The 13112-nt window shown below is 43.4% G+C and overlaps 1 protein-coding gene across 1 annotated transcript in view; it reads left to right on the forward strand.

The window, feature by feature from the left end:
• slc25a13 (solute carrier family 25 member 13) overlaps positions 1–11198 on the forward strand; it is an 86506-nt gene extending 75308 nt beyond the window's left edge. Inside the window, exons 16-18 of the mRNA XM_079523350.1 lie at positions 7219–7377; positions 8344–8434; positions 10941–11198. Of these exons, the coding sequence (XP_079379476.1) occupies positions 7219–7377; positions 8344–8434; positions 10941–11136 (446 nt within the window). The 3' untranslated portion in view covers positions 11137–11198. The remainder of the gene's footprint in view (positions 1–7218; positions 7378–8343; positions 8435–10940) is intronic.
• The last annotated feature ends 1914 nt before the right edge of the window (positions 11199–13112 follow it).

Consider the following 13112-nt stretch of genomic DNA (forward strand, 5'->3'; position numbering starts at 1 on the left):
TGCTTTGGCGACTGCTACAATAACCTTAAACCATTTTGGGCGGGAACCCCTTTTGGTGTTTTAAGCATTGTTATAATTTAGCTATTTAAAAATAGCAGATCTACAAGCTCATAGCGCGCCACTCGCGCGCTATGAGCTTGTAGGTCTGCTATTTTTGAAAAATCGTGAAAATAAAATTTAAAAAAAAATCTTTTTTTTTTCTTTTTTTTTTAAAATAATTTGGGGACCCCCTAAAATAATTTGGCGACCCCCCGAGGGGTCGCGACCCACAGGTTGAGAACCCCTGTGTTACAGGATTCCAGTCCAACAGAGCTTTAACGGTAAAGTCCCATCAATTGCTTTAAAAATAAACAGGTATACCATGCGTTTATTTCGCCATCAGCCAAGGAAGGCCTTTAGGATGCAGTGATGAGTTCTATAAGGTTTACCAGATAGAAATCACAGAGTGGAGTGATAAACCTACAGGGGCACCCTGCTGGTTCAACCAATTTACTGTATGCGTTTTGACCACTTAAAGGGCCACTTCACCCCTTTTGCAACCAGATCTTATTTTAATGATGTTTTCCTGGTACTGATCAGCAGAGTTCTTTCGAGGACGCCACAAGGGGCGTCTTCTGAAGGGGGGGGGAATGTCACTGTACTTTCACCCCCTTCTAGACACAGTACTGAGGAACTATGAATGCACACACACTACTGCTTCCAATAGCATCAAGCCGGCTGGGAAGTGTGGGTTTAATAGTTGTTTTCTTTACAGTGGGCATCTGACATTTCACACAAGGACTAAATTGGTTTTTAAATGTTGATACGGTATAATGTCACTGTGTAGTAATTGAATTATCTGTTGGTCACTTCACCTGTCTCTCCTCTGCAGTGCTGGCACTCTTCTAGATTGGAGGGTTCCAAGTGCTGTAGAGGAGGAGGGGTGTTTGTTCATGTTTATTATGTTTGGTCTTATTTTTGTTAGGCTCTGTAAATTAATTGGACCTGTGAAATGTAAATGTATATTTAATGTTCCTTAAATGTATAGTAAGGTGGAAGTTTACTCATAGGCCTTAGTTAGCCGTGTGGTGAGTTAATTGATTACCAACTAATTGATTAGAGGATGAAAGAAACACTTTCCTGGGATCTGTATGTGTGTAATACAACTGTACGTGTTTTCAGATATTTTAGTATTTCAAGGTGCCAGTGATGTCATAGTCACTGGTCTCACTTCCTTCCTGGACTACATGTTGTCTCAGACAGCCCTTCCCCTATCCACAAGGTGGGTTGAGTGCAGCAAAGCATTATGGTCATTGTAGTAATCCAGCAGTGAGACCAGTGTCCATGACATCACATGCATTTTGAAATACTAAAATATCAAAAAAGGGGTTGCAAAAGGGGTGAAGTGGCCCTTTAACAGAGCTCCAGGTTTGCGATTAAAATGAATCCTGCTGCGCGTGTTGTCGGAAAGTGCGCTTCGTTTGGGCAGGTGTGAATGCTTCAAGGCTCAATCCAATTATGCTGCGCATCAAACAAATGAATTCTAATCCTCCCCAAAAAACCTGTGGTTTCGCTTCGCTTCGAGTGCGAATCACCGCAGGTGTGAATGCAATCGTGTTAATATATTGGGGATAAATGTGCCATAATTGTGGGATGAAGACGTTTTTGGCACTCGATGAGGAAGGAGAAAGCATTATTACGCAGCGACGCGTAAATATGTCCCGTGGACAGACGTCACGTAGTCTAATGAAGAGAATAAGAGATAGAAGCCTTTATTGCAATATGGCCAGACGATCATATATCAAATATGCTGAAGGTTACACACAAGAACAATGCAGTGTACAGGATATATAGCGAGAGAATGGAGGCGATTGGGTCCCAGCGCACATTTGCACAATGTTGCATGTCACATAAAGAGATGGCGCTCGCAGTACAGACCTGGACCGGGAATCCTGGCAGATCTCTGCTGATCTGGAGTCAGATAAAAGTGGTATACAGTGTTTGTGTAGACAGTAGGCTACTCCTATTAAACCCACCAGGATTATTTATGTGTGTACAGTAGGCTTTAGTAGGCTAGCTGCTACTTTACAAAACAAGTTGGTAAGGTTGTAGCGATCCGTCATTGCGCACGCACGCCCGCACGCGCGCGCGCGCACACACACACACACACACACACACACACACACACACACACACACACAGAGTAAGTCCCCGACACACTGCATTCACGTTGCCCTCACTTTAGGTCCCAACTATTACTCAAAGTATAATTTTAACACCATAGATCAGGGGTTCTCAACCTGTGGGGGGGTCCCCAGATGACAGTGAAGTGACAATAAATGAATGTATTAATAAAAAGAAAAAAGACTGCATCAAAAGTAATCAACAAACTTGACTATACAAACTGGTCAAACATTGGCCAAATTGTAAAATTATATAAGAAAGAGGATTTATTTTTGAAAATAGCCGCTCTACAAGCTCACAACGCCTCGCAATGTGAGGCGATGTGAGCTTGTAGATCTGCTATTTTCACAATATCTATCTGTGGAACCGAGTCAAACTAAATGTAATGCCTCAACTCCTACATTCCAAGTGCTTGTCAGGGTGAGGGGTCCCCAGTTCAAATAGGATTATTTTGGGGGTCACAGCCTGTAAAGGTTGAGAACCCCTGCCATAGATCACCACTATAGAACAGATTGATAAATGCTGCGGGTTCCCTGCTGCGGTTGACAAATTTTAAAATGCAAGAATGATGCAACCCCCCCCCCCCCCCCAAATCGCCAGCGAGTCTACAGAAGCAGAGGTGACAATGCAACCTTAGTTGAATGTCACACTCACCCTTACCCCTTACCCTTACCCCTACCCACACACACACACACACACACACACACACACACACACACACACACACACACACACGCGCACACACAATTTCCGCCTGTCTTCACTGTCCTGTCCAAATAAAGCAGGAATGCCTTTTGAACAAAACAATGTTACAACCAAAAAAACAAACAAAGTGTCATTACAGATGGTAATGGCCCAGCAGCCCAGAGAGAGAGAGAGAGAGAGAGCAGCTAGATGTACTGTACAGAACAGGGCCAGGAAGCCAGGCGGGCTCTGACCACAGGCTCCATGGCGGTAGCTGCTAATTAGAGCGCTGCTCAGTGATTGGGGCCTGGGGTTTTGGAGAGCTGTAGGCAGGGGAGCGCCTCGGGACGCCTGCCAACCGGCCTGAGAGAGAGAGGGAGACTTTCCAGTGCTAATATACTGTGCATGTACACACACACACACACATTCGGCAAGCGTTGCACGAACGCACACTCTCCTACATGCATGTTTACCTATTTCACACACATACGTACTGTAACAGTACATACACGGTGTGTGTGTGTGTGTGTGTGTGTGTGTGTGTGTGTGTGTGTGTGTGTGTGTGTGTGTGTGTGTGTGTGTGTGTGTGCGTGTGCGCGTGCGTGCGTGCGTGCGCAGACAGACAGATTGGTGGTAGTAACCGTGAGCACGCAGCATACAACCAGGAGCAAAGCGTCCACTGGTTTGATTTTGTGTTTTACGAGTCCTCTTCGCCGCCTCAATGAAAACACGATCTAGAACGTGGCTCAGTTTTTTGAACATTTGATTTTCAGCGGTTTTTATCTCAAAGAAAACACCAATATAAAAAAGGGCCCCGGTGCTTCCCTGCCAAGTTAGTATGGTCTGGAACATCAGTGCAAAAGAGAATTAAACCATTTAGGACTCAGACCGGATTCTACAAAATGTCTTCTAAATCCTGACAGTTTTCTGAAAACCCTATGTTTCCATGTCAGTGATTCTCAAACTATTTCATGTCAAGGACCCCAAATAATATCTGTATTTGGCCGCCGACCCCCATCTCAAAATATGTTGTTCCAGGGACCACCAGAAGCAAAGTTTTTTTGTTTTTTGAGTTAATAGTGTTCGCTGTGAAAGAATATATATTCAAAGATTTGCACAGGTTTTCATGATTCTTTTCAGAAATAGCAGATCTACAAGCTCATAGCGCGGCACTCGGTGCCGCGCTATGAGCTTGTAGATCTGCTATTTTTCAACACCTACAGTTTATAATAATGGTTCAAAAGTGGTGACACAGATGCGTTCCCATCCTAAATGGGTTAATATTTATTTTGAATCCTCGGAGATGTGTCCGTGGCGCTACGGCGCAGCGTGCAACATGGAAAAGTCATATAAATTCAAGGAGACATTTCTGCCCTTCATTATGACATCGGTTTCCCCCACAAGATCGTCAGCCATGGCCTTCAGGCTCCAAATTGAAACAGAGTCCACGATTTCTTCTCTGTTCCTATTCTTCTTTTTCATTTTTCAACCCCTCCATTGGATCCAAAACATTTATCATCCCCCCCCTCCTCTCTCATACATTTATCGCCGGTTACGGCATTTTGGCAATTAGCGCTTTAAAGTCGGCGTAGGAAATTGAATTACATGCTCAGTTTGCACAGCGTTATTTTGCCAAGCGTATATATATACCCTCGGTCCCTGAAGAAATGCGTTGGTCAGCCTCCAGCTTTACCCAAGGCCTGGGTCTGAGCGACGAGACCTGGAGTAGTTTGTTTTTTATGGAGGAAGAGAGGTCGGCTCATTGATATTTGAGACTGTAGCGGCGAACTGACTCCGTAATTGGCAGTAGTAGTAATGCGGTTCCACCATTACATTTACATTTGACATTTTTCATGTTGGTAGGTTGTTCTGCTGTAGATTTAGGTTTTAAATCTTTATTTTCAACTTTTTTTCTTTTCTTCTTTTTTTTCTTCTTTTTACCCATTGTGTCTCTATACGGTTAAGTTTACTTCAGCTTTTCCCTCTCCTCTCCTGCCACCAGTGTTCATTTTGAGAAGCAAATTTTGATTTTAGTTTTAGTCATAGTCTCTTGAATAGTTTTAATTTAGTTTTAGTCACATTTTAGTCACCTGGAATGTTTTAGTGTTGGTCTCGTTTTAGTCGACTAAATATCAGTATTTTGGCGGGCCTTGATGCCGTCGCAACGACTGGTGTTACACTTGCCGAAAATAGCCGATCTACAAGCTCACACCGCGTCACGCTGCGACGCGTTGTGAGCTTGTAGATCGGCTATTTTCAGTGTAAAATGACTTACACTGGATCTCTTGTCCACTAGTCCTTTCCTAACATTTTAGTCTAGTTTATATTTGTCGACGGAATTGTCAATAATTATAATATTTTTAGTCTTGCTTTTAGTCATCGTATCATTTAGTTTCCATTGAGCTTTCGTCAGTGACAAAAAGGTAGTCGACAAAGATTTTTTGTCACAGTATGAGTCGACGAAATCAACTGCCACGTACTCTGCACTCGTCCATGTAGGTGGTCACCCTCTCCGCTGGGAGGGTATACCACAGTGTACCACCTCTCCACTGGGTGGGTATACCACAGTGTACCTCCTAACACTGAGCTGATCAGCGCTGCTGAATAGCTCGTTTAGCCGCTAGTACAGACCCAAGAAGAAGCCAGAGTTTCGTCTTCAAGAGGGCGCAGGGCAGTTGATGGTAATGACAGAGCTGTCGATGATTGAGCCCATTCATGATAGGAGTGGCTGGAGTAGCATGCTGCGAACCCCCCCCCCCCCCCCCCCCCCCCACACACACACACACTCAGTTACTCCCGTCTGTAAGCCCAGTCACTCTCATGTGCAAGTGTTGCAGGCAAGCAGTCTGTCGCCCTCATTACGATCCATTGTCTGGCTTCATTCAAACACACTCTAAGAAAAGAGGATGAAAGTGGGCGAGAAAGAAAGATGGAAAGATTAAATAATGGCCCTGGGGGGGAGGGGGGTGTGTGTGTGTGTGTGTGTGTGTGTGTGTGTGTGTGTGTGTGTGTGTGTGTGTGTGTGTGTGTGTGTGTGTGTGTGTGTGTGTGTGTGTGTGTGTGTGTGTGTGTGTGTGTGTGTGTGTGTGTGTGTGTGTGTGTGTGTGTGTGTGTGTGTGTGTGTGTGTGTGTGTGTGTGTGTGTGTGTGTGTGTGTGTGTGTGTGTGTGTGTGTGTGTGTGCGTGCGTGCGTGCGTGCGTGCGTGCGTGCGTGCGTGCGTGCGTGCGTGCGCGCGCCTCCCTCCCTCCCTCCCTCCCTCCCTCCCTCCCTCCCTCCCTCCCTCCCTCCCTCCCTACCTACCTACCTACCTACCTACCTACCTACCTACCTACCTACCTACCTACCTACCTACCTACCTACCTACCTACCTACCTACCTACCTACCTACCTACCTACCTACCTACCTACCTACCTACCTACCTACCTACCTACCTACCTACCTACCTACCTACCTACCTCCCTCCCTCCCTCCCTCCCTCCCTCCCTACCTACCTACCTACCTACCTACCGGGCAGAAAGCTCATATCCAAATTTCAACTTATGTTTCAAAATTGTCCGAAAAATCTTGTTTAATTTCCTGAAAAGTAAGTATACACTATTATGGATTGGTCAAGGGCGCCGTTATGTGAGCCCTTCACCACATGAGTGTAGTGTAGTGTGCGTGTGTGTGTGCGTGTGCGTGCGTGTGCGTGAAGCTCCCTTCACCGTACAATGACCAAAAGGCTCGAAATGTGACGTGTTTTGAAGGCGGGGGAACTCAATAACCATAGGGACTCATATGTGTTCAGATGCGGTTGCATAATGACACACCAGTTTTCAATCAATTTCTCATCACTGCATTCCACATCAACATCATCGCTTCCAGGATGCTTTTGTATTTTTACAATCACACACACCGTATTGTGAGAACTGAGAACTGAGTGAGTGACTGCTGCATTATCCCATTTAGCCCCGATGAACGTGTCTTGTGTCGCCTTTATAGCTTTTAACCATTATTTTAAACTTTAGCTGTTGAAAAAATAGCAGATCTACAAGCTCATAGCGCAGCACCGAGTGCCGCCCTACGATGCTTGTAGATCTGCTATTCTTGAAAAATCGTGAAAACGTACGCAAAACTTTGAATTTATATATTTCACAGTGAACATTTTATTAACTCAAATATTTGCTTCTGGGGTCCCTAGAACAACATATTTTCCAGATTGGGTTCCAGGGCCAAATGCTTCTACATTCTTGACAATAAATAGTTTGAGCACCACTGACATAGTTTTTTCCAGAAAACTGTCATGATTTTAGAAGACCATTTTGAAGAATCTGGTCTCAGGTCTCAATGCATTATTATATTGGGTTCTTCCACCCCCCCCCACCCCCCAGGCATGCCAGCGGCGTCCCTGGTGACCCCGGCAGACGTGATCAAGACCAGGCTACAGGTAGCGGCGCGTGCCGGTCAGACCTCCTACAACGGCCTGACGGACTGCTTCTGGAAGATTCTCCACGAGGAGGGTCACCGGGCCTTCTGGAAAGGAGCTGGAGGTATGCGGCGCGCTCTGTTCGTTTTGATTTGTGGGGAGTAGTGATGACTCATAATGGTCGTAAATCATGATGGTAGACTTATGGTCCATGTTTGTGGGGAGAGAAACAAAAAGAAGCATGGTATTAAAGATCACACGCATTCATGCTATAGAACAGGGGTTCTCAACCCGTGGGTCGCGACCCCTCGGGGGGTCGCCAAATTATTTTAGGGGGTCCCCAAATTATTTTAAAAAAAAATAAGTTTTTTTTTAATTTTATTTTCACGATTTTTCAAAAATAGCAGACCTACAAGCTTGTAGCGCGCCACTCGGTGGCGCGCTATGAGCTTGTAGATCTGCTATTTTTCAATAGCTAAATTATAACATAATGCTTAAAACACCAAAAGGGGTTCCCACCCAAAATGGGTTAAGGTTATTGTAGCAGTCAATTTCCAGGGGTCCCCGGCCAAAAACGTTGAGAACCCCTGCTATAGAAGTATGTATTTGCTGAGTTGGATACATTTTAGTTACACTAAAAAGTATGTATTAGTGACAGCTCTCATTGCCTAAGATCATTACATCACTGGTTACCAAAGTGGGGTCCGGGAACCCCACGCATGACCATGAGGCCATTTTCAACCTATTTTTTGAGATTTTGAAGTTTTATTATCTTTGCCCATGAAGCTTTCAGAAGGTTCCCCTTCCATGACCACCATCATCCATCATCATAGTTACAGTAAGCAGTTCTTGCTTACTGTAAATCGCTCTGGATTAAGAGCGTCTGCTAAATAAATGCCTAAATTGTAATTGTAAATTGACGAACATGTTGTGAGAACCAACTGTCTTACAGTACTTGACCGTGTTTCTGGTTCCTGGGCTGTCCCCTCCCTTGTTGTCCCCTCCCTGGGCTGTCCCCTCCCTGTCCTCCCCCTGGTTCCTGGGCTGTCCCCTCCCTCTGTAATGATATCTGTTCTGCTCCGTCTCCCAGCCCGAGTGATGAGGTCCTCCCCTCAGTTTGGCGTCACGCTGGTGACCTATGAACTCCTGCAACAGTGGTTCTACGTTGACTTTGGAGGACAGTAAGTCGCACCACCTACTGAACTCTTAAAGGGACACTTCACCCTTTTTGCAAAAAAAAATAAATGTTAATGACGTTTAGAAGATTTAGAACACTTTCCTGGGGTCTTTATGTGTGTAATATGTGGTTTTAGATTTTAGCAGTGAGCTCCTCCTTGTGGATAGGGGGACGGCTGTCTTACTGAGACAACTTGTAGTCCAGGAAAGAAGTGAGCCCAGTGTCCATGACATCAGAGACACTGGGCTCACTGCTAAAATCTAAAATATCTAAAACAACACGTTACACACACAAAGACCCCCAGGAAAGTGTTCTAAATCTTCTAAACGTCATTAACATAATATTGTTTGTGTGTCTCTGTCTTCTGACTGTCTTCTAAAGTGTCTGCTCAAGGAAGTCAGAATGTCAGAATGTCCAACCCATACTGGAACTTACATGTTATACATGTTCCGCTCTTCTTTGTTATGTTTTAAGACGTAATACATTACATACAATGCAATGCAAACATAATACCATATCCCTTTCTTTTTTCTTTTTTTTTAATCTATATAGAATATAACCAAGTTGAAATTATTATTCATCTTATTAATTATTTTTCATCTTATAATGATCTTTATTCGTTGCTCACTGCAATGCACCAACCTCACCGAGTCAAATCTCCCATATTGGAAAACGTACAGTACAAAGTGCAGGGTTTATTTCCAGTTAGCTACTCTCGGTGGGTGTCCTTCCACCTTCTTGCCAAGAGGACGCAACATGCCACAAGACCCAAAAATAATTTCAGAGCACATCGCCTGACCAACTCGAACCCTCGCTCTGAGCGCTGGATGTGACATTTTTACTCCCAAGCGCACAATCCTGCTGTGCGTTGATGCGGGGCGGACGCAATCAGCTCGACGTCTGCATAATGCTTTTCCCTACTATACTTCTGCTATTGAAATGAGCTCATGTTCCCTCTGTGAAATTGGCTGCTTTATCGACATCACCCCCCCCAAGTAAAGCTGGAAAGATCCAATGGTAGATACGAGTGCAGAAAGAATTTCACTGCCCCCCCACCCCCCCCAAAAGGAACCTAATACAATAGTGTTATAGTGTATAACCCAACGATTCGATGACGAGTCTTTCATCAGGACTCTCAAATAAATAGCTGAGATTTTTCTACCTGGTGTGCAGACTTTATTTTAATATTTGTTGATTAGTAGTTTGTCCTGCTGCGTCTGGCCATTCAGAGTGGGTGTGTGTGTTTACAGTTGTACACACCATCTTTTCACACAGTTTTGTATTCTCCACATCATTGCTGTCGGGCAATGATACTAAACTAAACTAAACTAAAACTAAACTAAACTATCTATCTCCATCTTTGTTGTTTTGTAAACTTGTGCTCTTACTGTACCTCATTGTGTCTACAAGGATGCATTGTCAACTTGTAGATCTGCTATTTTCACACTTTATTTTTTTTGGTTAACACACTTTATTGGTTAAATACTTATAAAACTCACAGACAGACCTACGGTTACGTAAGTCTGTCTGTGGGTTGTATACGTATTTAACCAATGAAAGGTAGTAACGAGCTTGTGACAAAAAAAACAACTACATTGGATCGATTTGACCACAGGTTCTTTTTTGCATATCCTGAAAAGTCATGAGCTTGGACAGTGATGACATGCCCGTGTTGATTTTGACAGCACATTTTACGTTTAGTTTTAGTCAGTCTCTTGAATAGTTTTAGACATTTTTAGTCATTACTATTAGTCAGTTTTAGTCAACAAAGAGCATTTAGTTTTAGTCACATTCTAGTCACCTGGAAAGACTAAATATCATAAGATTTTAGTCAACTAAATCTACAGTTGATTTAGTCGCCTGGAAAGACTAAATATAATATTTTAGTCGACTAAATCTACAGTTGATTTAGTGGCCTGTGTCCATTCAAAGCCTTGACAATGCAGACTACTGTGCAAGTAGCTTCTCTCTGTGTAACGCTCTCAACCCAAATCAAATGCAGATCCATTTAATGTTCCAATGTGGCTTCTTCTCGGTGTGGGTTTGAGCTGTTGTTGTCCACATTGGAAGGATATCACAAGGAGCCAGCATGAAACCCATGTGGGATATTCATTTAGGGGGGGAAGAGAAAGATCACCCATCTTCCACTTTTTAATATTCGATTAAGATGTTTATTTTTGTGGTGAACATTGTTTAATATAAAAACTCTCCCCAACCCCCCCCCCCCCCCCCCCCCCTCTCTCTCTCTCTCTCTCTTTTCTTACATACTGTCTCCTCTGCAACTTCATCATTTTTCCTTCTTTCCATTTTTCCCCTCCTACCACGATTCTGTCCTTCTGCTTTTCCACCCCTTTGGACTTTTCTCTCTTGTTCTGTTTTCCTCCAACCCTCCCGTTTTGTCTAAAATGTTCTCTCTCACTCATTTGGCCCTTTACTCTGAATCTCTCTCTCTCTCTCTCCCTCCCTCCCTCCCTCCCTCCCTCCCTCTCCCTCCCCACACCACACCACAGAAAGCCACTTGGCTCGGAGCCCACCCCCAAGTCTCGGATCAGCCTCCCGGCGCCCAACCCCGACCACATCGGAGGCTTCAGGTTGGCCGTGGCCACGTTCGCTGGCATCGAGAGCAAGTTCGGACTCCATCTCCCACGATACGCTGTTCAAGCGGCGGCCCCGGCGGCCCCCTCCCCCCCGCCGACCGCCCCTTGACCCCCACCCCCCCCACCCCCCTCCGTGCCCCGCTCCAATGGATGTCTGGAAGAGAAGAGAGAGATCCCAAATGTTTGACGTACACACACACACACACACACACACACACACACACACACACACACACACACACATGCATGTGCGTATGTATACACATGCCACCCAGCTAGTACATTATTGTCTCTGGACTTTTTAAGTTGACTTGTTTGTCGATGTTTTGTTTTTTGTCTTACAGTATATAGGCATAGTATCTAGCCAGTGTTGATTTCGTCGACTAATGCTATGACCAAAAATGTTCGTTGACTACCTTTCTCATTGACGAAAACTGAAACTAAATGAAAACTAAGGTATGATGACTAAAACTAAGTATATATATATATATATATAGTCTAGTTTTTATTTGTTGACGAAATTTACTATATATATATATATATATATATATATATATATATATATATATATAGTAAATTTCGTCAACAAATAAAAACTAGACTAAAATGTTAGGAAGTGACTAGTGGACAAGAGATCCAATGTAAGTCATTTTACACTTGGTTTGCATGCTGAAAATAGCAGATCTACAAGCGCTGCGACGCGTTGTGAGCTTGTAGATCGACTATTTTCAGCAAGTGTAAAAACGGCCATTACGATGGCGTCAAGGCCCTCCAAAATGCATTTTAGTCAACTGTAGATTTAGTTGACTACAATCTTATGATATTTAAAACTATTCAAGAGACTATGACTAAAACTAAAATCAAAATTTGCCGTCAAAATCAACACTGCTGGAGTCTGTGTGCAGACACATTGGTGCGCTCTATACCGTTTTGTCCTGGTTACTCATACACTTATAGGACTGACTGGTGTGCAGTGTTGGCTTCAACAGGGTAGTCTTATTTATTGAACTTATTGTGTGTATATATGGTATTTTTGTTTGTTTTCCCATACAGTGGAAATGGTACTGTATCAGAAAGGGCTGGTTACATTTGGAAATAGACTAGGCCGCTTATGAAAACTATCATTTACGGCTGCTTCCGTTGTCTTCCATTTTTCTGCTTTGTAACCTTAAGTAATGATCCAAATATGGATTCATGTGTTATGTTTGAATAGTAATTGAAGTAGCACAAACTCCTACTGTATATATGAAAAAGAGAGAGACATATTTTCATATGTATACAGCAGCCACTTTATGCAATTGTGCACTGATTTGAATGTCTGTAACGAATATGACCAAAACAAGCACTTGAATGTAAGGGACAGTATATGGCACATATACTGTACTGACTTGAAAATAGCATCTGCTGTCTGAGCTGTCTGGTTTCCGATCAGACTGTGCTGATCTGTGTCTAGAAGAACGACATGGCACCCATTCGTCTTCTGTAGTAAGATGTGTCACAATTGCAAGTATGTAAAATCTGTAAACAGTATGTAGGACAACTGTACAGAGAATGTAGGATGTACATGTATATATGGTGTGTAATAATTGTGCCTTACTGTACGTATGGCAGCAATGTGTGTATACCTAATAAGAGAGTAAACGGTACCCGTTAGGAACTAAAGTGTGTGAAGGAGTCATTCTCAACTTTTATTATTATTATTATTTGTTTATTTGTGACCAGATTTGACTGAGGGGCTGCCATCGTGCAGCATCCAGCTTTTCACCAGAAGAGAAAAACTGAATTTATTTATTTTTTATCCAAAATGAGTTAATAGCGCAGGCAGACTCTTTCTTCACATACTGTACTAGTAACTAGAGCATGTCTGAAATAAATGTCAGAGCTGAAATCGACATGTAAATATGAAATAAATGCTTAAACATGTAGCTAGGTGTAATGTTAAGAGTCCACAGAAGTGAACCTTTCAGGCTTGTTTTCTCAACTCGCTGTTTCTCTGCAAGACTACTCTGTAAGCCATATCTCCAAAACCCGGTGGGTCAAACTGTATAACCAATATGTCAATTTGAAGCTACGATTCCCTGCAAA

The sequence above is a fragment of the Electrona antarctica genome (assembly GCF_951216825.1).
Source record: "Electrona antarctica genome assembly, chromosome: 15".
NCBI classification, from domain to species: Eukaryota; Metazoa; Chordata; class Actinopteri; order Myctophiformes; family Myctophidae; genus Electrona; species Electrona antarctica.